This window comes from Gymnogyps californianus, chromosome 1 (genome assembly GCF_018139145.2).
Source record: "Gymnogyps californianus isolate 813 chromosome 1, ASM1813914v2, whole genome shotgun sequence".
Lineage (NCBI taxonomy): Eukaryota > Metazoa > Chordata > Aves > Accipitriformes > Cathartidae > Gymnogyps > Gymnogyps californianus.
This window is the reverse complement of record NC_059471.1, coordinates 181,404,273-181,430,779: the sequence shown is the minus strand read 5'-3', so window position 1 is coordinate 181,430,779 and position 26,507 is coordinate 181,404,273. Positions and strand designations below refer to the sequence as shown.

Below are 26,507 nucleotides of genomic sequence, written 5' to 3'. Positions count from 1 at the left end.
AATCAAAGAGCAAAGATGCAGAGCACTTCAAATTACCTCTGGCTGTTGTCTGACATTCTAGGACAGGGAGCTACTGCAAATGTTTTCAGGGGACGACATAAGGTTTGTGAGAAATTACTAATCTGAGTAACATATAAAATTGAAATTTTTTCATATGTGAGTAGTGTCATCAATCAACGAAAAACCGTTCAAGATTTAGGCCTAAAGCAAATATATCTTTGTAACTATTCATCTTTAGTTTTTAATTTTTAATAAACATCCATTGAATTAGAGTTCTATACAGTTATTTCTGAGGATTTGTTTTTAATATTGTATTATTTGTCCTTGTAAAATATTAACTGTTATTGATTCTTCATTCCTCCATTCTTCAGTTTGATAGAAAAAATACTCCTTGCTTAAGAATTTAAATAGGAATAAAAGTCTTATCAGATTTTATTACATGATACGTTATTTTTGTCTTTGTTAAATTCACTTTTCATAGTTTTTCCCTGTTCTTTTAAAACCTGTTTTTTGTGATTTCTATGATTTTGTACCATAAGTGAAATATTATTAACATATTATCGTATTGGATGAAGTTGCTGTTAGTGTTTGTCTGTAAGTCAATGCTTCATACATGTCTAGGACACCATCTTCTTGGTGACATGCCTTGAGTAATCAGTACAAAATAGTACACCTTTGAGCAGTTTTGCCATGTAAATGATTTACTGATGTGTATGTTGTAACCTGAGTGAAGGGCTAAAATGAGCTTACTTGTGTAGGTCATTCTGTTCCTATGAATTTCACGGTATATCTCACAAATGAAGATAAGCCTAGTTGTGAAAGTAATGTTCCCTTATAGTAATGACAGTCTGTGTGAAATCAATATGAAATTATATATAAGCTACAGTGTTTTCTATGTTTCACGTTTAACTGTGAAGCAACACTAAGCAATAATTTAGCAGTTCATGTGCTTTTCTGGGTGAGTGAATTTCAACACGGAACGATTCCCCTGTAAAGCTTATGGTTTCATGGTTGCACCTCTCATCACCCTCACTAGTCTGAGTGCATGACCTGCAGCTCATTGTCAACGGGAGAAAACTTTTACCTGGGCACCAGTAGTGCATGTAAGTGTGCCGTACAACACACCTAGTCTAAGCACAGGAAGGCTTTGTCCTTAGAAAGAATCTGTCACACACAAGACTGCTAATGTAAGCTTATTCCTAGAGTGGGCGCAGGGAAGTACTTTGCGGTAAGAGGGACAGAAGTTGCACTCTCAGCTGGTGCTGTGGGCGCCTGAGCATGTTGGGGCTTAGTCCCACTTGAGAATTTAAGTTTCTGATTAAGCTCATGACTGTGCTCCTGTCACTTCTTATGTGGGTTTGATTTGCTTCAGGATTTTGCATGAGTGGTATATAGTGCTCGACACTGCGTTCTTTGAAAAAAACAAAATACTGCTTTATCAGTATAAACAGAACAATAAAGAAAGAGAGAGCAATGTTCAGCTTCCAAAAGTTGTCTCTTAACTTAAGCAAGCCAAGATTTTCAACTGTAGTATGTGCGTGTCTCTTACTGATTTGTGCAAGTGGCTTGCCTCTTACTGAAAAATTATTTTTCAGCTAAGTTTATGGGTCATTCTTACATGTGTAGCCCTTGTTATACTAACTACTCGTTTTTTTAAAAGCACTTAGATTTTGTGGGCTAATGAGTTTCCATTCTGCTAGTCTGTTTGCTTCTAGCCTATATTAAACTAAACCAATCTATACATAATTTTTTCTAGTAGAATCTTAATTTCCACCTTAATACAAAATACTAGTTTGAACTATTTCTGATCTGGGTATGCTTGTATGCACAACAAAGGATCTCAAAATGCTTGGATAATGGGTATGTGTACATTTACAATCTTATGCTTCTGTTTGATTAGTAATTTGTTCGTTTGTTTTGAACAGAAAACTGGGGATTTATATGCTGTCAAAGTATTTAACAGTATAAGTTTCCTTCGTCCTGTGGATGTTCAGATGCGAGAGTTTGAAGTATTGAAGAAACTAAATCATAAGAACATTGTCAAATTGTTTGCCATTGAAGAAGAGGTAATGAATTGTTGTAGTTGTGATTTGAGATGCATGGTGGTAACCACAGTAACTGTCTTTTTGCTTTGTCCTTAACTATAGAGGATAAAGTTACATTTTTAAAGAATGGTAGCACATATGATGATATGAATACTCTGACCCAACCACCACCATTTTTTGTTTTTCTTTCTTCTTTGTTGTTGAAAGAATATGCTTGCTTTCAGTGTTTAGGCACAGGTTATGATTCTTCAAAGCCATCTTGAGAAGCCGCTGTCCTAAGCTTTATCTTGAATTAGGATTTTTAAGCTATCTACATGTATGAATATTTAATATGAATATGAATAAATATGATAAATGTAAATATATAAAAATAAATATGATAAATATATTTTATTATAAAATATAAATAAATATGAATGAAAATGATAATACACACTGATAGTTGGAGATGTTTCAATAATCCTGACAATTTTATGCTTTTGCTTTGCAACCAACTAAAATAATGGCATAGGACATATAGAACTGTATGTTAGTATGAATTGCTGTAGGTGTGCTGAAATTGAGACTGATCAGTTGAAGTGACCCAGATGCTGAGATTAGTAAAGAGGAAGGAAGGACAATTGCTGCGCTCTGCTCTTCTGTGCTGTAGTTTCTCATTTGTCCACCTATCAATGCTGCTGCTGTCTACCCTGTAAGTGCCTAGAACTTGAGGCTTTCTTAATTTTTTCCCCCTCTCCAAGTTAGAATACATGAAGCAATATAAAAGTTCACCTGTGTTTCTTTTGAAGAAGATCACCAGAATGGGATTTATGATATAGCTACAGATTTTATTTTTCTTCTTTTTTTTTGAAAGTAAGATCCTGTGATTATATGTAATAGCTGACATTTTTTTCACAATAATCACAGACTTATCTTTTTTAATTTTTTTCCAGACAACGACTAGACACAAAGTACTAGTTATGGAATTTTGTCCATGTGGGAGTTTATATACAGTTTTAGAGGAGCCGTCTAATGCCTTTGGTTTGCCAGAGTCTGAGTTCTTAATTGTTTTGAGAGATGTGGGTATGTAGACTTTGCTCTTTAGTCTAATTTGTTGACTGAAATTAACTCATACTTGTTTTGTTTATCTTGAAACAGCAAGAGATGAGGAATTTGAATGACTGTCAGCTAATTGAACAAATTAATATGGTCATATGGAGTCACATCTTTTATTTAATGTCTATATTGGTATAGATAGCTGCATTAAGAAGCCATTTCTTTTTAAAGCATTGCTATAATTCTTTTTATTTGTTTGTTTCAAGATTATTTGTCACATGTTGGACTGATTCCTAGTGATAACTTATCTCAGAAGAGTAAATTAGAAAAAAAAGAGGATTACCTGTGTCTGCCTGTTATAAATTTTCCTCCATTACTTTATGGGAAAGGTGTTGCTGAGAGCAAGAAATACTGTAATTTAGCTGTTTGAAAGAAAAAAAGGCAAAAATGCTCAGAATATTCTCTGGTCCTGGTCTTTTTGTTAATTGAGTGTCACTTCTCATTCCCATTTCCCAAAGAGAAAGTAAACACGTCTGTCTTCCTAGCCTGTTACAGTTCAGTGCTTGTGCAGTCTGTGTCAAGACGTATACAGAAATTCTGTTTTGTTTTGTGTTTGTTTTTTTTTTTTTTTATTGAAGTGGCTGGGATGAATCATCTCCGGGAGAATGGAATAGTGCACCGTGACATCAAACCAGGCAATATAATGCGTGTTATAGGTGAAGATGGTCAGTCTGTTTACAAACTTACAGACTTTGGTGCTGCAAGAGAACTTGAAGATGATGAACAATTTGTTTCTCTCTATGGCACAGAAGAGTATTTAGTAAGCCCATATGATTTCACTTTCTGTTGAAGAAGTGTTTGAAGCCTGGGGCCTTTTGTGATGAGAGTTGAATAGGTGAAGGTCAAACTGTTGGGAATTAGTATTTAAACCTTTGTATTATAATTGTTTTTATAACTTCCCCCTTTTTCACCTTGGGTCATGCCAGTTGTTCTTCTGATCTGACCACAGTAGCCTTTAAATAATTTCCAGGTCCAACTTCCACTGTTGCCTTGTGTGAAAGGAAGAACAACAGTATTTTGGTTATGAATGTCTTTGCCTTTATTTCTGTAGATATTTTTCAGTTTGTATTTGAGCTACTTGGATGATGTTAGGTGTAGTTAAGATTCACTTGACATCTTAGTTAACCAAAGAGAGGCAGGCAGAGAAGCATCAATACAAGCATCTTAGGCATCATTTTCTTCCTGCCATGTTTTCCACGTGTAGTATCATAACTGATGTTCTCCTCTGTTATGGATCTTTTTCCAATTTGGTTTCTGTTGTTTCAAAATCATCTGGAGGAATACTGGCTTTCTCCTCTTCTTCAGTGGTGTTTTATTCTATTTATTTAGCTATCTATTCTATTAATTTAGCTAAATTTTAATGTATTTTTTGCAAACCTTTAAAAAAGTGGCTATCATACCTAGGAACACTTTCGTGATATTCTGTCAGAATAACTTAAGCAAATTCTATGATACAAGCTAACTTTGCTTTTTGATTAAAGAGCTGGAAGTTTAGAATGACAAATTATCTTGCTGTGAAATGATAGATTGGGGTTTTGTTCTTTATATTGTTTGTAAAGCAATTCTAACTTCTTTTTTTCTGTTTTTTTTCTCTTTAGCATCCTGATATGTATGAGCGAGCAGTTTTGAGGAAAGAGCATCAGAAAAAGTACGGAGCAACAGTTGATCTGTGGAGCATAGGGGTGACCTTTTACCATGCTGCAACAGGGAGTTTGCCTTTCCGACCTTTTGAAGGACCTCGTAGAAACAAGGAAGTGATGTAGGTAATTTAGAAGGAGAATTTTATCTGTTCATAAATTAAGTCAGTCCATGAAATGCTTTTTATCAGGAAATCCTACACACATATAGTAAATGTTAAAATAGTGAAAGTATTTAAGGAAAAACATTCTTTAACTTTGTTGTGGTTTAACCCCAGTAGGCAGCTGAGCACCACACAGCTGTTCGCTCACCCCGCTGCAGTGGGATGGGGAAGAGAATTGGAAGAGTAAAAGTGTGAAAACTCGTGGTTGAGATAAAGACAGTTTAATAAGTAAAAAAAAAAAAAAGAGAAAAAAAGACAACAACCCCCACCCACCCCTAAACCCAAAGGAAAAACAAAACCAACAAAAATCAGTGATGCAAAAAAAACCCAAATTGCTCACCACCAGTCAGCTGATGTCCGGTCAGTCCCTGACCAACTGCCGCCCTGGCAAATTTCCCCCTCCAGGTTTTATTGCTGAGCATGATGTCATATGGTGTGGAATATCCCTTGGGGTCAGCTGTCCTGGCTGTGTCCCCTTCCAGCTTCTTGCCTGCCCCCAGCCTACTCGCTGGTGGGGCAGTATGAGAAGTAGAAAAGGCCTTGACGCTGTGTAAGCACTGCTCAGCAATGGCTAAAACACCCTTGTGTTATCAACACTGTTTTGGTCACAAATCCAAAACACAGCACCATATGAACTACTATGAAGAAAATTAACTCTATCCCAGCCAAAACCAGTACAAACATTCTGCTTCAACAAGGATTTTACTGTGTGGCACCTTAAGACCTGAATTAAGCATCAGAGCTCCCCCAAAATACTGACGTTTTTCCACACATCTTTCCTTCACCATGGCACTAGGCTGGTCTGTTGCAGTGTGGTGTATATAACTTGGATATTCAGGCAAAATTATGATATTCTGAAATGGGTTTTCAGTGCTGCAAATTTTTGTTGTCCTTTAAATGATTGTCTTCCCAGGCAGTCTTGAAATGCATGCCCGACCCATGAGACTGACATTTTTGAGTAGCATAGTTGTGGACTGTGGCTGAAGATAACAGAGGTAGCTCCTGAATGGAAAACAGAAGTTGTGTCTATGACGTGCTGGTTGGAATTGATTCCTGTTTCATCTTAGTCTAGTTCTATTTTGTTGTTGTTCTGTGTGTTGCATTTAAAAAATAAAGCAAGGTGGTACTTGGGAACTCTAATAGGCCAATAACATCTCTGTTCTGGTACTCCTTGCAAAGCTGACTCCAGTTTTCTTGGTTTAAGGAACTGCCCATCCTGTCATTATTCCACAGGCATTCTTGTTGTATCTGCTTGAGAAATAAGCAAGGAACATATGTTTTGTATGTACCTCGTCCTCCAAAAAGAGAAAGCACAACTGAAATTTTTCTGTTGCAAAAAGCCTAGTGCTCCTGATCCGTTTAATGAGAAATTTGAGAAATACTAGCCTGTTCAGTACAAAGTTAGACAATGCCAAATTGTATCCAAATTGCTAGATGTTTCCAAGTTAATTTCTCAAAGCCCACCTCCTGTTCCTTCTTTATCCCCAAGTGAGACTGTGGTGGCTAAATGTCTTCTCTTGCCATGGAACATGCTAGAAGTTAGTCAAGTAAATGCCTAAATTGAACTGCCTTGGAAATCTGACTTTGATTTATTAGCACTTGTGCAAAAACTTCAGCTTCCTTCAGTGATGCCTGAAATCTCCCCTAAATTTTTCCCAAATCTGAGGTAGACAAAGTTGCTTCTCTAACATAGCCCAAAGTGTTTCCTTTTCATTGTTTACTATTTTAGCACCACTGTCTGTCAGCTTGTAAGTGAAGCTTCCTAATTATTGCACCACCTACAAATCTAGGCCAACCTGTTGTTTAGATTTATATTATTGATATCCCTTTGAGGATTAGTTACTAGACCTATGTATGTATAAGAGGTAGTAGCTGAAGTCTCTATTATTTTTATAATGTCTCGCAGGTATAAAATCATCACTGGGAAGCCTTCTGGTGCTATTTCTGGAATACAGAAAGCAGAAAATGGACCAATTGAGTGGAGTTGGGAGATGCCTGTTTCTTGTAGTCTTTCAAAGTAAGTTTGAACTTCTCACAAAATGTTTCAATGCTACTTGATTGGGCTTTTCCAGTTATTCTCTCAGGACTGGGTCTTTGGAACAGAGATCTGACTGTTGCAGTTGTTTTCTTTGAACTCTTCAGTAGATCGGTACAGTCTACTATTAGGTTATCAAGCGGTTTTTCTTCCCATCTGTCCAAATAGTTTTACAATTGCTAATTTACAAATGAGCACCTGAGAATCTGAAGTGGTATGAGTAGAAGAAAGATTATTACTATATTTTCTCCACCCTCAGGAAAGAGTATGAAGATTTTATAAACTTTGAATTGATGGCCCCCCTTTCTTGCAAGAATCTGACTTCAGACATTACAAAGATTAGGCAGTAGGAAGGAAATTATAAGAAAAGACAGTTCAGAGACTTGCATTTTTGCCAGAAAAAAATTCACGTCAGCACATTTTAACATATTCTCATAGTATCTTTTAATTTTTTTTATCATCATATTTTTGCTTCATACGTCATAATACTTAGTAGAAAGAGCCATGGAAGATCTAATTCAATATGATCTTAAAAACACCTCCCATAACCCATTTACCTATTTATCTTCCCGAGACTTCTTCAGTACTTTAAAGTTACTACTCTTTCATGGTAAAGGGAGAAAGAAATTGTTCTGTGAACAGACTCTAGAAAAAAACTTTTCTGAAAGCCAAATATGTAGATCCATAAGGGGTGTAGAGTGAAAGTCTGGTTTATATCAATTCATTAGTTTATAGCATGCAGAACTTGCAATTTATATATATTTTTCATGATACTGCTCAGTTGTTTCGTCCGCTTCTTCCATATAATTGAAGTGCTTGAAATAATGAAGCAGATTTTTTTCATTAAACATCTATTTACAGTAATATTTTCAAGTTGCATTTAAACAGTATTTACTGTTATAAGTTTAGTACTAAATTGAGTTTGAGCACAGCATCCACTGACCTCTAATGGGGCTGTCAGTGTGCTTGTAAGCCACTGGAGCTTGCTTCAAAATGTTACCAGTTTTACCACTGGATTCAGGTTTGACGTGTACAAAATGTTAAAACTTTGAAGAAGTTGTTCATGATAACATGTGAGTAGGATCCATAAAATTCCTTGCAATTCAGATTCTCAAAGTAGAAATACAAGAAATTTAAGCTGGCCTTTCTCCTGGAATAGTAATGACTGTAAGGCAGTAGTTGCACGTTCTTCTTTGCAGCAGTTGAGCTGCATGCGTGGAATACTTATTTAGCCCCATCTCAATCAGGATGAATTCTGTTAGTGTTGACAATTTAAATAATGAGGCTTTGCTAACCCAGCTGATTTTGATTGAAAGCAACATAGTGTGCTCACACAAGCAGCTCAGCCAGCAAACCATAAATGGTAGTAGCTTCCTTCAAAGTGATAAACTGTGGTAAGTGTGTGGGGTGAGCTGGGTAAAATACTACTGCCCAGCAGTGGTAGAGGGTGACCTTTGCTCTACAATGTAGACTTTTTAAATTGCATGCCAGTTTCCAATGTCCATGAAATTTGTCAAATACCAAGGAAAAAATATTTGATAGTTGAGCCTAAAAAGGCAAGAGATAAAGTATGTGTATTAATGAAAAACAGTGGACGTTACCATTGAACATTTTGTTGTTCAGTAGAGAGGAAGAAAAAAAGCACTGGAGTATTCTTCAAAGGATAATGGATTTGCATTCATGAGACAAGTCAAATGAAGTATTGCAATTGGTTACAAGGTGAAAAGATCCAAGTTGATCCAAGTTGTCTTATCTCTTCCTGGTGTCCTCTAGGGGTCTGCAAGTACTGCTCACACCTGTCCTTGCGAATATTCTTGAAGCAGACCAGGAAAAATGCTGGGGGTTTGACCAGTTCTTTGCAGAGACAAGTGACATACTGCACCGAATAATAATCCACATCTTTTCACTACAGCAGATGACCTTGCACAAAGTTTATATTCACAGCTATAATACGTAAGTGTTCTCTCTCTCTCTCTATTTTCATTACTTTGCTGTTATTCGGGCAAACAGTACTGTGACCTCAGATCACCAGTGTTACAAATTCAGTAGCCTTTCCTTGGCAGTTTATCTGAGAAAGTGAAAGCTTGTAATTCTCCTATGTAGTCACAGTGTGTAGAAGCATGTTGACCAAAAATAAAAATAAAATCATCGAAGGTCAAATCAACTGATCTTAAAGTTGGTCTTAAACAGTGACAGAACACAGACTTAATCCTTGATGTGTTACAATGTGTCTGTGTTCTTAATGGATACCAACTCATCCCACATTTGCATATGTTACTTATTTACAAAGTAATTTTCCAGAAACTGTGTTCAACTCTCGCTTTTCTTATCTTGTCCTCAAGAATACAAAATGTGCACATCATCTGTGTCTGACATAAAACTCTCACAAGGGTTCTGAAATTGTAATTGGTACAATTTAGGATCATGAGTTACGTGGAGTTCACTTTATGGTCATTAAGTGCTGATGTTAAAAGCTGTAAAGTCAGGTTTACAGTTTGATACAAAAATAAGTGCCTTTTCTCTGCCTTATTACAGACAATACAGAGCATGTATTATTCTCTAATATGCAAACAGATACAGTTATTTCATCAAATGTGTAAATACTGTTCTGGCCTTTTCCAATTTTTCTATTTTGTCATTTGTATTTTGAGAGAGCCCAAATACTATTTTTGCAGAGAAGTCTTGCTTGTAGCTCAAACCGCTATTTGTACTTCAGTTTTTTAATTTATTTTATTATTATTTACCTTTATGATGGTTTATATACTAGCTTTAGTCTTAAGAAGTGACAGTGTGCTAGTGCTGCACAGGAGGCAAATCGGTCCTTCCTGTTAGTGTGCTTAAGGTTTTTCTTCTTTGTGGGAGGTTTTGTTTGTTGGTTGGTTGGTTTTTTTTTTTTTGGTGGGTGGGTGGGGTGTTATGCTTTGTATTCATTAGTTGCTGGAAATAAAATACCAAAGTGTCTTTGGTCTTCCTTATCACTGCTGTTTTAGGAGATAATCTGGCTGTCTGTTAGCTTACGGGCTGAATTTAAGGTGTGTGCTTTTTGACATGTAAAACACTAGACTTTTCTCTTCGAGAGACCATCCATCTCCTTTGAAGAAATGGGTGTGCCTGAAAAAACTAAAGTGTGCTTCCTTCCTCTCATCTGGTGTTGCCTGTTTTTACTGACCTTCAGACTTCAGGCCAAAGCAAGTTTGTTTACACAGACGTGCTTTGGTGGAAAATCAGAGGTAGAAAGGGAAGTTTGATATTTTGCAGGAAATAGCATTTATTTTTGTAACAGAGCAACCTGGAGCCTTAGGCAGGGTGCTGCTCTTTGTTCTGCATATAAGTCAAATGCTTTATGTGTAAAATCAGTTCTTAATTAATCAGAAATAAAAGGGATTTTTATTTAAGTAATACAAAATCTGAGTTGTTGAACTCTTGTAATGAGTCTAACTACTACTGAATATATTGTTTGTATTATAGAGCTGCTATATTTCATGAGTTGGTCTACAAACAGACAAAAATACCATCTCAGAATCAGGAACTGATATATGAAGGTCGGCGTTTAATACTAGAGCCTGGCAGACTGGCACAGCACTTCCCCAGAACAACTGAGGAGAATCCTATCTTTGTAGTAAGCAGGGAGGCTGTGAACATTGTCGGATTAATCTATGAAGAAGGTATACGAAAGTCACTTCCCCTTTCTTATAGCTATCTTTTGTAAATAGTTTGGGTTATTTAATTATTGTTTTATGTCTGTTATGTCTTAGAAATAATGTTTGAAAATTTTTTCTGCTGATACCTGAAGTTTTAAGCATGCAGTCCAGTTTTTTTCAAAAACGCTGAGTATCCAGCATATTTTTACAGAAACAGTAGCTGCTTGTAATGTTCCTAGTGCTGTGAACCTGAGCATTTGTGTGTTAAGATGTAGTGGTACATATGGGGTTCTGAAATTTTTTGAAGCATGACACTTTTAACGAGTAGAAAGGAACATTCTAGAACGTAATTCAAAGCTGGTTCTTTTGTTCCATTACTTACTAAGTGGAAATTCAAGTTTTGCTTTTTTTTATTTGTCATGAATGTGGTTAGCCTTTCAGTTAACAGAGGAGGTCTTAAAAACTTACCTGTGCTTAGAAGATAAGGTAATGCCATAACAGGGAAAAAGGAAATTAAGTTTTTTCATTTCCATTTATCATTGAGAGGCGCTTAGGGGGCCCTATGCCAGAGCCCTTTTTTATAAGAGATGAGCTGGAGGACATGCCTCCAGTTGAGAGGTCAGTGTTGCTTTTGTCAGTGTGTCCTACATACTGACTGCTCCGGCCAGGTGGCACTCACACAGAGGTGCTGAAGAGCGTGGGTAGGTGAGCTGTTTGTGGAAGAATCAACAGGGCCTTTATATTGTGTCAGAGCTTTCTGAAGGAGTCAATGAGCATGAGAACAAAGGAGATTCAGCTGATAGAGGCTACCCTAGGTTTTAAAAAGCTATTTGGTGAAGTCCTGCCCTTAAGAGTCTCAGTGAAACTAAGCAGCCATGAGATAAGAGGGAATGGTCTCCCATGCGGGCAAACATAGGGCTGAAGAACAGAAATAAATGGTTGGCTTTCTCAGTGGAGAGAGATCGCTAGTGGGGACCTGCATGAAATCTGTGCTGTGCAGCATGTTCAAAGGCGAGACTGGAAAAGGAAGTGAAGTTTGCTGAAGATACCAAGTTATTTAAAGTGTTTAAGACAAAGGCTGGTTTTGCAGGTGTGCATGAGAACCACACGATATTAAAAGGCTTGGCAGCAACAGATTAGATGAAAATCCATGTAGATACACATAAAAACGGTGTACGGGGAAACAGTCTGAACTTGTGAAGTCTCTTATGGAAAATAAGAAAATACAGATGTTTTGTTTTATGTTTCAGTTTTACTTCCTAAAGTACATCAACGTTATGATTTGGATGGGGATGCCAGTATGGCTAAAGTGAGTAACTATGATTTTAATTTTTATACCTGTCTCAGATAATGGTACTGAAATGAAAGCTACTTGATTTTCAGATGAATAATGTTAATGAAACTATTTTTAATATGCTAGTCAGGATTCTGATTGACAGAAATGTATTTGTTAACAAGGGCTCCAAAAGTGTATTAAAGCCATACTTTGTATACAAAATATGTTTGTATATTTTAAAAAAAAAGAACAACCCCCCAAAACAGCCTTCTGAAGTTGATTACTGCGTAATTCAGTGATGGGAGGAAAGGAGCCTGCCACTTTGGAGTCCTGAAGTTAGCTAGAAGAGTCGTAACATCCCCTGTGATGGTGCAAAACTTAACATAAGAAAAATAACTTCCATCTTTCTTTCAATAGAGAGGAGTCTCTAGGACTCTACAGAAGAGTGGAATTTCTGTTGCCTCTCTTGCAAATTTTCAGAATCTGTGTGTCCTGGTTTCGGCTGGGATAGAGTTAATTTTCTTCTTAGTAGCTGGTACGGTTTTGGATTTAGTGTGAGAATAATGTTGATAACACACTGATGTTTTAGCTGTTGCTAAGTAGCGCTTATCTTAAGCCAAGGACTGTTCAGTTTCCCGTGCTCTGCCAGCAAGCAGGTGTGCAAGAAGCTGGGAGGGAGCAGAGCCGGGGCAGCTGACCTGAACTAGCCAAAGGGGTATTCCATACCATGGAACGTCATGCCCAGTATATAAACTGGGGGGAGTTGGCCGGGAGGGGCGGATCGCTGCTTGGGCATTGGTCAGTGGGTGGTGAGCAATTGCATTGTGCACCACTTGCCTTTTCTTGGGTTTTATTTCTTTTTTTTTTTTGTTATATTCCTTTTTATTACAATTATTATTTTATTATTATTATTATTAGTTAGTAGTATATTTTATTTTACTTATTAAACTGTTTTTATCTCAACCCATGAGTTTTACCTTTTTTTTTCCGATCCTCCTCCCCACCCCACTGGGAGTGGCTTTGTGGTGCTTAGTTGCTGGCTGGGGTTAAACCACAACACTGTGGGAGACAAGTAGAGGACGTTTCATTATTTTGGTCATTTTTCTAAAATTACTGAATGTATGCATTGCCATGCTTTCACTTTGTGACCAGCATTTATAGTATGCCTATAAAATACTGGCTGCTGAGGAGCCGTGTATTCAGGCACGGTAGTCCTAAAAGCGTATGTCTCTCTGAATACCAGCAGTCTTTAAACTAATAAACAGAAAGTCATCAGTTGATATTATTTATTTATTTAAAATATTGTAAATTATAATTTCTGAAACTTTGTTCACAATTCTAAATAATGCAGCAAACTTGTAAGTGGAATTAGGTGAATGAAGAGAGTCCCTAGCCTTAGAATTAAAAAATGTCTCATTTTTTACAAGTTTCTTTTAATGTATGTGTTTAATTCCTAAACTACTGAAGAAATGTACTTGTGACTTCCCAGAAATTAAAGTAAATCCAGAGAGTAAGTGATGTCATTTTTGTTTATAAGAGACTTATTTTCATCCCTAACAGATATTTCAGCATAACTGGAAAAACTCACTACCATGTTTAGCTCTGCCTCCATAATGAGTGCAAAGTTATGCATTTTAAACTACCATCTTCATGTTGCTCTTTCTTTTATTAATCTGTGTTGCTTTATTGTGATTAATTGACTCGAAACAATTGTTAAGAGAATGCCAGATTAGTACTAATGTTGTTTGTTTTTTCCACCAGGCAGTAACAGGTATCGTATGTTATGCCTGTAGAGTGGCCAGTTCTTTGCTACTTTACCAGGAGCTGATGCGAAAAGGAATACGATGGCTAATGTAAGCAATTGATTGAATTTCATTGTGCCTTTTTTTTTTTTTAATTGAGATATGCCTTGATTATCAATACATAATTCTGTGATCTCCCAGTATCTTGGGAGGTTTTCTTTACTCCTTGAATATGAATAGGCTTTCTGAATTTTTTCTTTCTTTCTGTCATTAAGGAAACAAAAATCATTTTTTCTGACAATAAGGTTTAGGTATTTGCAATTTCACTTTCTTCTGTGGCTAATTTAAGTCTAACCTCTGGTAACATGCAGGTACAATTGAGCAGCTTGCACAAGATAGTTTTATATGAGGATTATACTAATGCATCTCTAACTGAAAGCAATTCTTACTAGCAGTTATTACTGTAGGTATATTATTGTATTACTGATTGCTGGTAAGATGGCAGTTGAATACTTTTGTTATAGACTAATGCTTCACTTTTTTAGTGAAATAATCAAGGATGATTACAATGAAATGGTTCATAAAAAGACAGAGGTTGTCATCAGGCTGGATTTCTGCAGCAGAAACATTGAGAAAGCTGAGAAAATGTGAGTAGAAGTGCTACACTGAATGCATTGATTTTTCATTATCTTTAATGACAGCGGTATTTTAAAGTTATGTTTATTTACAGGGCTTTTGCTTACAAAAATTAAATTTGAATCGGCATGGATTTGCTGATGGCAGTGACTTAAGCAGATTTAGTAATATGCTTTATTCAAATTAGGGTGTTAATTTTGCTGCTTAACCTAGTGGGAACAAGTAATTACTATTGGGTAGTAATTGTATGTGTTCTTTTTGTCCTTTCTTCTCTGACTCAGCTCATTTGCTGTTGTTGACTTTAGAAGCTCTAGTAAAGCCCGGACAAAGAATCGAGTAGCTTTCCTTTCATTAGTGCTTTAGTACTTTTGTCACTGAGTTTGCGTGTGTGTGTTTATTAAGGATGACTTTAAATACTGCCCCTTTCACAGCTTTAAGACTGTAGCATTTTCTGCATGGAGGGAGTTTTAATGTTGAAATATAACATAGAGCAGCTGCAAAAAACAAAACAAAACCAAAAAAACCCGAAAAAACCCTCCAAAACCACCAAAAAACAAAGCTGCATTAGGATATCACTAGATCACGGTGCATGCATATAGGGATGCCAAAAGTAAACTACACAGGAAATTCTACTTTTTGTCATTTTTTTAAAGTGCCTGACTATTATGTTATTTTTGTCTATTTTGGTTAATTCAAATGGCAGAGGCCTGTATCACAGAATCTCACTGTTGCCCATATGGACCCATTTAGATCTATATGGTAGAAGGTGTTTTAGAGTTTCTTTAAAACTGACAAAATTTATATTAAGGAACAACTAAAGAATTGTTATTTTTTAGCATAAGAGACTTCCAAGTTTCAAAGACCACAGGAGACACTTATTTCTCTTGTTTTTCATTCCAAGGAAGCAAATGTTTTCCAGTGGTCAGACTCTTCTGCCCTGCCTCTTTCAGTCAAGTGCTGTCTGTAGGAGATGAGATTGCACCATTGAATTCTCCCTCCAAGTTTCATTTTTTCTCTCTCCTGATCTTTGTTTCATCTCCGAGTCCCACTCAGTGTCCAATTCTCAGTCATATTCTTTTCCACTTTTAAAGTGTCCTTGCAGTGTTTTGTTCAGTCTTTCCACAAACTAGCGTTAGCTCCGTCTTTAAGGTGTGTTATGCAGTCTGATACAAACTTTAAACCCCAGCTCTTCATAGGATTCTCCTATGGGTAGTTGTTTTCCTATTCAGCCTACTGCTAGTCTCCCCCAATTGCTGTCTTGGCCATAGGATTCTCTAAACTTGCTTCTAGGCTGCTCTGAAAATGCAGATGCCCGCAAGATGACTAACACACACATGTAGAGCCATTGGGTTTGCAGAGTAGACTTCAGCCATGTTGGAGCTGCTATGCATGTGCGAATTGAACAGTTTGTATGTAGTAATTACGGATACCCAAGGATTTGTCAGATTTGCTGTGTGCATGCCAAACGTACAAACCGACACACCTGGGCTTCAAGGTACTTGCTTTAAAAAATAAAAAAAGCTCAGCAGTGAAACTGGCAAAGTTGATAGCTAGCAAGATAACAGTATACCTGTGTAGCCTAATTACAAATCATCAGGGCTGTAATCCAAACTCTTCTTCAAGCCAGTTTACACTAGTTGACAGAACTGGTTCTCGTTCACTCTGTATTTGGTTCAGATAGCTTCTTCCTGCATTCTGCCAGGTCCCCACAGAAGAAAGCCACTTAGAGCTCAAAAGAAACCACTGAAGGTTCTGATTTGTGACTCTAGTGCATTCAGCAGTATCTCAGAGCAGCAATTTGAAAAAAATATGTTTACTTGCAAACTGGATTAGTTCTCATGTGAACAGAAATTTGCTATGTGTTTGCACATGGTCTTTTGGCCTCTTACAAAGGGGCAGGATTTTCAGTTTATTTGATTCAGAAGACTTTTATGGAGTTAGCAAAGGACATGTCCTCTTGTTTGTCCTCCCTTTTCAAGGCTGTGCTTCAAAGCATGACAATGTAAAGCTTTTATTTGAAAAAGTAAACAAAGTATTGAACTTGAGCAGAGTATGTATTTTTTGAAAGCAGCTGAGCTGGTTTTGATGGTGTTTTTAAAAATAAACTGTGCCTGAGACTGAACAGGAAAAATATCGTCCCGAATGATTTATTTGGCACCTGAGCTATGGTCATATGGAAAGTATCAATATGAACAGATGGTGCTACCAACCCAGACTTTAAGGTTTTGGTAACACAACTAACCCAAGTGTCATGGTTTAAGCCCAGTGGGCCACAAAGCACCACGCAGCCGCTCGCTCACTCCTTCTCCCCGGCGGGATGGGGGGGAGAAAATACAACAAAAGGCTCGAGGGTGGAGACAAGGACAGGGCGGGATCACTCACCACTTATGGTCATAGGCAAAACAGACTCAATTTGGGGAAATATAAATCAATTTGTTACCAATCGAATCAGAGTAAGATGATGAGAAAGAGAACCATATCTTAAAAACACACCTTCCCCCCACCCCTCCCTTCTTCCTGGGCTCAGCTTTGCTCCCAATTCCTCTACCTCCTTCCGCCCCCCAGTGGCACAGGGGGGCAGGAATGGGGGTTGTGGTCAGTTCATCACACCTGTTTCTGCCACTCCTTCCTCCTCAGGGGGAGGGCTCCTCACAGTCTTCCCCTGCTCCAGCGTGGGGTCCCTCCCATGGGGGTCAGCCCTCCATGAGTTTCTCCAACTCAAGTCCTTTCCACGCACTGCAGTCCTCCACGAACTGCTCCAGCATGGGCTTTCCCACAGAGTCACGGCCTTCTCCAGGCCCAGCCACCTGCTCTGGCGTGGGGTCCTTCATGGGCTGCAGGGGAATCTCTGCTCCACCGTTAACCTCCATGGGCTGCAGGGGGACAGCCTGCCGTCTCACCACGGGCTGCAGGGGAATCTCTGCTCGGGCGCACCTCCTCCCTCCTTCTTCACTGACCTCGGCGTGTGCGTGTGGTTGTTCCTCTCACATCCCACTCCTCTCCTCACTATAGCTCCTCTTTTTCTTCTTCCTCGTCCATCATCATCTTCCTCCATCCTGTTACTCTCAGCAGTCTTTTTCCCCTTCTTCAATATGCTATCACAGAGGCGCAGCCGCCATTGCTGATGGGCTCGGCCTTGGCCAGAGGTGGGTCCTGGTTGGAGCCAGAGAAGCTTCTAGCAGCTTCTGACAGGAGCCACCCCTGTAGCCCCTCCCCTGCTACACAAACCCAACACACCAAGGTTTTGGTAACTCAGCCTTTCCAGTAAGTTTCCACAGAAGAGCATTTTGGTGCACTGGAGTATTAGTTTGTTGTGTGTCATTGACTACTTGAAGTAACTTTAGTTTGGTAACCTTTCAAAAACGATTTGATGAGAGGAAATAATAGTTTTCCACTGCATGTCGAGTACAAGTAATGAGAATAGAATAAAGAAGTCAGGAATGGAAGTTTTAAACTTCTTTTTAACAGTTCAAATGTAGGAAAAAAATTCAAGGAATTTTTTTTCATGACTAAAATATTTCCATTATTAATGGCCACTTAAGGTTGTCAGTGTTTCATGGTTGCTGCTTGACAGATACTGCATTTCATATAAAAGAAAAGATGGTTATTGTTACACTCTAGATTCAAGGAATATTTTGAGTGTATTCACTGCTTGTTTATTTTCTTTTTTAATTGTGCTTTTTTTTTGTGGTCAGATATGAGAATTTGATGCAGATCAACTTGGAAGCATCAGAAGTGGATGAAATTTCAGAGATACACACAAAATTGTTGCGTGTAAGTATCTTACAAAGCCTGTGTCATTCTCAAAATGGTGTTTCTAAAGAAAAAGCCAAATACACGATAATACAGGTTTTTCTGTGAATAACAACTCTGAATTTTCAAAGTCATTTCTAGACTGCCAAAGGTTGTTAAAATGCCCATACTGAGATGTGGATATCTTTCTGAAAACAGAGTAAATCCTTTTATTAGCCCAATGTAGTGAAAATAATAAGTAGTTCCTGAAAATACATTCTCATTTTCTAAAATACTCAAGTAAAAAATTATAACCACAAAATATATTTTACTTTGCAGTTTTTCCCTTTCCTTAAAGAATTTTAAACTACTTCATTGGCTTTCTAAAATGATACATACACAAACACCCTTCAGAGTGATCTGCTTTGAAATTTGCATCATGTTTCCAGACAAGTAAGGAAAAATTGAAAATAACTACACACTGGTGTCCTGGGAGCAGGTATAAAGTTCTCCATTCTAAAAGCAAAAGGTGATTAGTGCATTTTTATTTTGAAGGTTGTATGAACTGCGGAGAAAGAAAGGTATGAATTATGTGGATAGTCATTATATGAATTCTTAACAAACCAAAAGAACAAGTGTAGAATTAAATAGGGAATATATGAAAGGTAGAAACTTATTGTTGAAAGAAAATAAATATTAACTAACAGAAATGCCAGCATCAAAGATGATTCTTTCGTTAATAATACCATGCTTTATCTGCTTTTAGCGAAGCCTAGGCAGATAATTTGGCATATTTCTTCAATGGAGGTCAGTGAAACAAATGGGTCTATAGTATTAATGTGCTCAGTCTGTTTTCAGCCTCAAGTAATTTTTAACTTTACCCAGTGGTAAGATTGAACTTTCTTGCTCTTATGTAGCTCTCCAGCTCTCAGGGCACAATAGAAACTAGTCTTCAAGATATCAAAACCAAACTTTCTCCTGGTGGTTTACTGGCTGACACCTGGGCAAATCAGGAAGGCATGCATCCAAAAGACAGAAAGTGAGTAACTGCATTAATTGTTTTAATACGTATTGAATTCTACATTGAGTTGTAGTTCATAAAACTCATTAATAGGTACTTAAGTTTGTATATAAAATACCTCATTTTGTTCCTTTTGTCACTCTAGTCCAGAAAGGCTGCAGGCGCTGCTATGTTCCATCACAGATATTTATTATCAGTTCAAAAAAGACAAAGCAGAACGAAGTAAGTAACTTATTTGATTCACTTTTAACATAAACTGTAATGTAAAGGACAGGTCAGTCCTTGTTCCACTAGGATATTTGTGATAGGAATGGAGAGTTAGTCAGCAACAGTGAATATGTCCGTAGGTCTTTCTTAGTGAAATACTGTCTTAAAGCCCATATGAATGAAACACCACTATTAATCTAATAAATTTGAATTGCAAGACTGGAGAGGAGGGGAAAAAAAGTAAATTACCACTTTTACCTGTCAGGATAGGAGAAGGAAACCATATAGGAAGTGGGTAAACTTAGTGGAGTTTTACATAAATACAACTAACAGAATTAAACTGGTAATGTCTGTCATCTGCTCTGATCCTAGGGCTTCCTTATAATGAAGAACAAATTCACAAGTTTGACAAGTAAGTTTTGAAGTTACCTTTGGGAAATACCATGATTGCTTTCAGGTCCTTCAGGTGCTCTTGCCAATAACCTCTTCTGTTGATTTTTATTGTAAATTATAACCTCTTTAGGATTGCTTTGTAAAAAATTTCCTTTAAATATCTTAAATACGTAGGGGTGCCAGCATATGATAATGAGGTGCTTTTTGGCAGTGGAGTTTCTTCACTGATAGACCTTCTAAATGTAGGTGTGAAATACCTGTTAGTTATCTGGGCATAACTATCTTACAGGAAGTACATTTTTTTTCCTGTTTTTTTTAGGGAGGAAAAAGCCCTCAGTAAGAGTGAAGTGACTTTGTAACTAACGTGGAGATAATTTTCTACAGATGAATAAACTATGGGCTAGCTGAATGAAATTCTAGAATGATTTAATCTTCCAGGAAATATAGCACGCGAAATAAATTTTAATGCAGTTCTCCATGCCTGTTTAAAATTGTCACTTATGAGAGGTGGCCACATTAAGTGTCTGTATGTAACCTGGGTATCTAGACTCCCATTAGGCTCCACTGACTCTACTGACTAACTTGAGCAACTGTAAACAGCTGCTCTGCTCATGCTGCTGTACTTGTTTCAGGATCGATTCAGTTCCTCATATGCAGATGCCTAATACTGTTTAAGTTGCCCTAAGGTATCTGAGACATGCTTTGAGACTGGGAGGTAGGACACAACACAAATGGGAAACCTACACCTTTCTGGATAGACAGTCGGAAGCAGGGCAGGATATCCTTGTGCATCTCAAATGATGCTAGATGCTTATGTTTAAGTCATTAAGTTATTATCCTAGTGGCTGAGCATTTGAGTGGTTCGCTAGACTTTGCCAAGTGCTATATGAATTTAGACACCACTTCTGTAATTTTCTAAAAATTCTTGCTGTTGCTACCACTAGTGTGGCTTCACTGACAATTACAGATAGAAAGCTAACATGCAGAAGGCACTGGTATTCTCACAGCCATGCCACTTGATTTTCCCATAGTGAAAGCTAAATGGGGTAACTGCCAAGTGGAGGAGAGGTTGCCTTAAGATAAAGGACAGTCGGGGCAGGAAACCTGTAAGACAGATCTTGATACCCTGAGAGAGACTTGGACGCATCATTGCCCTGCAACAGCAAGGGACTGAACTTAATGTGAGAGATAATGTGAGCGATAATTTTGTCATATGTTCTTGAGGATATGGTTGGCAAACAGGCAAACATTGGGACACAATCCATAGCTCATTTTAAAACTGCACTCCCTTGGGCAGATTAAAGAAATTTTAGGGCTTTTTCTACTACTCAAACTGTGTCCTTGCATTAATAAGTGAATAACTTCAAATAAACAGGCTTCATTTTCATGGTTTTCAGTACTGGTATATTTTCTACCACAAGTGTCTCCTTGGGATTGTCCAGGTATCTTTGAGATCCTGACTACATCTTATTTTACCTGATTCACCCCCGAGAGAAATGGCAGCGTTTTTTGTTAAGAACTGTGTGCCATTAGCAACAGAGGCTGGCCTTTGTAATATTTACCACTAGATAGACAAGGGAGCAGCACTCAATTCAGATTTTTTTTCTGGTTGAATGATAGGTATGCATGCCTGATGGCAATCCAGCTACACTCTAGCCAGATTGGATTAACCAATAGCTATCATGCAAGACTTAATGAAATACCAGAAGCAAGTGTTAGACTGCAGTGTCCCAATATCCCTTAGTTTCGCTTACTGGTGCAATGCATAGCATGGTAAGGCAGTTACACTGGGATTACTGTATGCAACACTAACCAGAACTGGGTTTTTGTTTTGCTTTCCTGTCCTTATCTGCTTCCTTTTTTTCTTGTCATAAATTTAAGCTGTCATTAAAATCCTGGTTTTTTTCTTGAGTGTATATGACTCAGCACAAAGGATTATTCATATATGCTGGAAGTTCCAAGTATCTGCAGAAGGCAAATAAGAAATAATAAGGATTTCTGTCCTTTCCATTTAGAATCCCTTTTCCTTAAATATACCTGCTCAGATAAATACTGACTCAGAGAAGACATTTGACCATTTGTTCATATACAAATAATTGCAACTAAATGCTTCAAATAAATTTTTTTCCCTCCCTGCTAGGGAATATTTTTGAAACATAAACTGTCAGTTCATGCAGTGTGTTGAATTCTTACACATTACAACAGCATGAATAAAGGTGGCTGAAGGGATTTTAAGTCCACGTACGTCTTCTCCAAGTTTCAGAAAGTAAGTTAGAGGAACGGGGTTTTGAAAGCAGTATAACACTGTTCCGGTTGTTTCTGTGTTGCAGGCAGAAGCTGTATTTGCATGCTACAAAAGCCATAGCTCTATTCAAAGATGAATGCGTCAGCAAGTATGATACATTTTTGGACAAGGCTGAGGACTGGACAAGGCAAGCTATTGATTTCTTCAATATTTGGTAATGTTCATTGCACCACTTTTATAAAGGAAGCTCTTAAAAGAAAACTTTTTTTCTTTTAGGAAAATGCTTCACACAAGGAAGCAGTTACTGGCTCTCACCAACCAGTGTTTTGATATTGAAGAAGAGGTATCCAAATACCAGGATTATATAAATGAGGTAGAATGCTTCAAAATTATGTAGTGCTTGCATAGATAAAAGACTATTCCACATTGTTTAATGTCAGTAGTGTTGTTTATAATGAGTCTTACATTAATGCAGTCATATTAAAATATAGGGCTGCATGGATATAGTATTTGGTCTATAGTAGCTTCATTGCTGATGTCGGAGTGGCATAGAAAGTGGTGTGATTTTTTTGAATCCTGACTTGATTTTGGAGTTTGGTGGGGTTTTTTTTGGTTTTGGGGTTTTTTGGTAGCATTAGCATTCCCCCCAAAGAATCTGTGCAAATGGATGTGGGTTCATTGAGAAGCGTTCTGTGTAACTGTTATCATAATGGTATCTGAGCACCTAGAGGATTATCTTAATGCTGTTATGAAGCATAAAAACACTACTCCCGTATTCATGATTAGGGGATACGTGCTTAAGGATACATGCTAAACTAATGCTGCTGGTGACGTGAAAGAAAACGTTTTGTTAAAATTTGGACAGTGACTCTGCAAGATGCAAACTTATCAGAATTACCTCAAAATTGAGAGAATGACAACACTGTCATGCAGTAAAATTATTATTCTTTATAAAGGAAATATAAATGAAAGAAAAGCACTTGATAGGTGTAAAAGGAATTAAGGAATGGTGGAGAGCAGCATTTTACTTGTTATTTGTTTGTATTTTAGTGGCACTACCAAAGTCAGTTATTGATTAGGATCCTGTTGCCTTAGGATATCTACAAACATAACAAATAGATAATTTGTCCTTTTGAGAGTTTATTATGAAAGTATAAGACAGTTAAGAAGATGGAACAAATGAAGGAACTATAGGTCGTGTCAATACAAAACTTGCCATGATGACCTCGACTTGGGGAATATCAGCCGCCTTACTACTGTAATGATTTTATGAGGCATCACAGCAATGGAGAATTTAAAGAAGGATTTTAAGGTGGACATCAAGATACATACGACAACTTATATTGTAACTTGCATTTCCTTTTTATCTATTACAGTTACAAGATGCTCTGCCGCAGAAAATGTTTGCAGCTTCCAGTGGGATGAAACATACAATGAATACAGTCTATCCAAGCTCAAACACATTAGTGGAAATGACTCTTGGGTGAGAATTTCTTAATTGGATTGATGTAATATCCTATACCTGTTATACAGGCGAATTGAAAAAAAAATAATTTACAGTTGACTTAGTGATTGCTGTATTAAGATCAAGATTTTTATATTGCAGAAATAACTTTATATTGCTAAAGTGGTGGTACAGATTTGGAAGCAAGTAGGGGACAACACTAATATATCATCTGTCACTTTTAGCAAATAACCAACCTGTTATCTGTCCCTTATTTTGTATGTAATGACAAGTTGCTGAAAGCTGTGTGGTGATGGGTGATCATAGCAGATAACTGTCCCTATAAAAATTGTAACCTTTCTTTCGCTTCTTGTTACTACAGTATGAAGAAACTAAAGGAGGAAATGGAAGGGGTTGTTAAAGAGCTGGCTGAGAACAATCACATTTTGGAAAGGCAAGCAATTGTTTTCCCTTTTTGGGCTGATACTAGGAATGGGCTTAATTTGGTACATTTTGTAGATCCAGAACTTAAACTAAGGGGCAATTCTATAATCTCTTTAACTGTTAAATATATTTTGAACTGTTGATCTGAGGTGTAACCAAAAAAAAAAATGTATTCAAAACCTTGAAACATTACTGTGAAATCATTCTGACCCAACAATCGTGGCATTTTTGTTTCATGTTACTTATGTTTAGCTAATAAAAATATCTGTTGCACAGACAGATTAATTCTGAATTTAAACACAATACTGTTGCAGCAATCCAGTGGTGTCTTTTAAGTCCTCACTTGTAGACATAATTTTTAACAACTGTGGAATTATACCAATCTGAATGAATGATTTAGCAGTTCTCAGATTGCGTAAATCAAGTGAAGAGAATGAGGCCAACATATTCCTTACAATCCTGAGAGGGTATTGTCATTACCACATACAGACTGACTTTGCTTTTTTTCCTATGATGTTGATAAAATATATAAAAATAATGATCTCCTGAAAGCTTCAGGGTAAATCGCTGGTAGAGCTGAGTTTAGCTTTAAGCTGAATTGGTTTTGTTTTGTTCCCCACCCCGAGTCCCATCCTTGGGGCATAGTATCCTCTCATCTATTGTTTTTTCACATGCAAAAGTTAGATACAAATGCATGTGTTGGCATGTAGCAAGGGAAGGGAAAAACCCATAGATAAATTATAACGAATTAAGGATTGATTCTATAATCTAGTCAATCAGCTAAGAGTATACTGTTCTTTCATTTTAGATTTGGTGCTTTGACTATGGATGGTGGCCTGCGGAACATGGACTGTATTTAGCTTTCAAAGGACCTGAAGAGGATTTGTAAATTTTTTCAAAGGGAAAAAAATACTGTTGGGACATTTAAAGGCAGAGAATAAATCTGTATCCAGGTTTTTTTCCCCTCTACAACTGTAGTATTAAAAAAATGTAAATATGTATAATATGTAAATATAAAAGAAATATATATCTTTTTTTTGGTCAATGTTAGGATAGAATTACTCCTGGCAGGGAATTTAGACCCTTGGAGGATCTCTGACGAAATCCTAAAGGAAAAAGTGTTGTTGATGAAATTGACGTTTTTTTGCTTTGAATATTGCCCTTTTTTTCCCCGAATGCAGTTTAGTCTTTATTGCAAGAGGACTTGCAGAACTCTAAACATTATGAATCGTCTTTAAAAGGTGTTTTGGATTTCCTTTAACCACCACTGTTATTTTGGAGTCTAGCTGAATGACTGTGATCATCACAGAACATGACAACTGTTTTAAATTAGATCTTTTTGAATAAGTGTGAATAGGGCCTAAAAGTGCAGATAGGACAGAGTGGAAATGCATTTCTCTTTCCTTCACATTCAAACTGTTAGTTCTCTTCTACTTGAGAAAACAAATTCACGATATTTTTTTTAAGTTTCTCTCCATATTTGGTGCCATGTTGTCTGTAATCATTTGACTGCTCTGTATATGGAAGTTTTGCACTCCAGGTTGTCAGACTGAACGTAAAAATTCCTTTTTTAGAGTACAGCATTTTCAGAATTTCCCTGAAATCTTGTTGCTCACCACAAGAGAAGCGGGTTCTTAAAATAAAATAGCTTTTTCATAATCCTGTTTGCAGGCATAATTTTTAAAAAAGGTTAAAAATTGGTATTAGGAGAATTTGTGGGCAGTCAGTAGACTAGATAGCATCATGCCTTAGTAGTAACTGATTATTGGAAAGATAAGTTACAGGTCTAGATCTTGAAAAGGGACCACACCCACTGCTGACTTACGACTGAGATATCAAACTTAGGTGGAAAATTTAGTAAGACTGTGTATTTATTTTCCAGTATCAGTAGTTACTACTTTCAGTACTACGCGAGTTGCAGAGATGCAGAATGAAACAGTCTGCTCCAAAATACGTAGGAGAGGAGAAAGAGGAGAGGAAAACAAACAACAAAAACTCAGAAAATATCCCTTGCTTTGTTTGGATACTACAGATGTACTTATTTGTTTCAGATGAAGAGCATGCAACTATTGCAGGACTCATTCTTTCCTTGTGGAAACCTGGCCATGGATGTTCAATGGTGTCCAATATCACTTCTAAATGCTATATTACATCTGTAAGAAGAGCTGGACCAACTATATTTAGAATTTTCCATAATTAATGGTGAAACATTTAGGTATAAACTAAACAGCGGTAACCTGTGATAGCATCTGATAGTTTTGTGATGCTTATTCCGTGCTTATCTGTCCAGGTCAGAATACAAAACGTTTCCATTGCTTTTTTTTTTTTTTTTAAATATTTGAATAGAAACTTATGAAATTTATAATTGATTCTTTCATTGTTAAAAGAAGAGGAAATTCACTGCCTTGATGTCCGAGACCTGCTTTCCAGTGTTCTTGGTGAGAATCAAATATTAAAAGGGAATTCAGATATTTTTACACCCACATGAGCAGCTTCTTTCTTTGCAAGCTTTGTCCCCCAAAAAATCTAGCTATGCAAAAGGAGTGCAACAGTTTGTTACATGTTTTTCCTTGGTTAGCCATGGCATTCTTAACTGTTCGTTTTAAAATACTGGAATCATGTCTAACTGGAATGTTTTAATGCCTGCTTGTGGATTTGTTCATTCACGTCCGCAGTCTCACTGAGTGTCAGTAAAACACATGCATAAGTGTTAAAAGGATTGGGCTCTCAAACTGTGCATAAATTGTATT

The 26,507-nt window shown here is 37.1% G+C and overlaps 1 protein-coding gene across 1 annotated transcript; it reads left to right on the top strand.

Moving 5' to 3' along the window:
• On the top strand, positions 1 to 26,067 carry TBK1 (TANK binding kinase 1). The gene is made up of 20 exons (XM_050910966.1): positions 1 to 102; positions 1,926 to 2,066; positions 2,978 to 3,107; positions 3,719 to 3,900; positions 4,739 to 4,899; positions 6,848 to 6,958; positions 8,750 to 8,929; positions 10,445 to 10,641; positions 11,868 to 11,926; positions 13,655 to 13,746; positions 14,181 to 14,282; positions 17,967 to 18,045; positions 18,921 to 19,042; positions 19,170 to 19,246; positions 19,604 to 19,643; positions 21,955 to 22,056; positions 22,146 to 22,242; positions 23,246 to 23,352; positions 23,696 to 23,767; positions 24,566 to 26,067. The coding sequence occupies exons 1-20, from the start codon at positions 16 to 18 to the stop codon at positions 24,615 to 24,617; spliced, it is 2,190 nt and encodes a 729-aa protein (XP_050766923.1). The 5' UTR covers positions 1 to 15; the 3' UTR covers positions 24,618 to 26,067.
• The last annotated feature ends 440 nt before the right edge of the window (positions 26,068 to 26,507 follow it).

What these genes read in the sequence shown, in the direction of transcription:
- TBK1 (XM_050910966.1), top strand. Translation starts at nt 16, where the DNA reads ATGCAGAGCACTTCAAATTACCTCTGGCTGTTGTCTGACATTCTAGGA. An exon ending in CGGATTAATCTATGAAGAAG is followed by an intron (nt 10,642 to 11,867) that starts GTATACGAAAGT and finishes TTTATGTTTCAG; the next exon opens with TTTTACTTCCTAAAGTACAT. An exon ending in AAAAGACAAAGCAGAACGAA is followed by an intron (nt 19,247 to 19,603) that starts GTAAGTAACTTA and finishes CTCTGATCCTAG; the next exon opens with GGCTTCCTTATAATGAAGAA.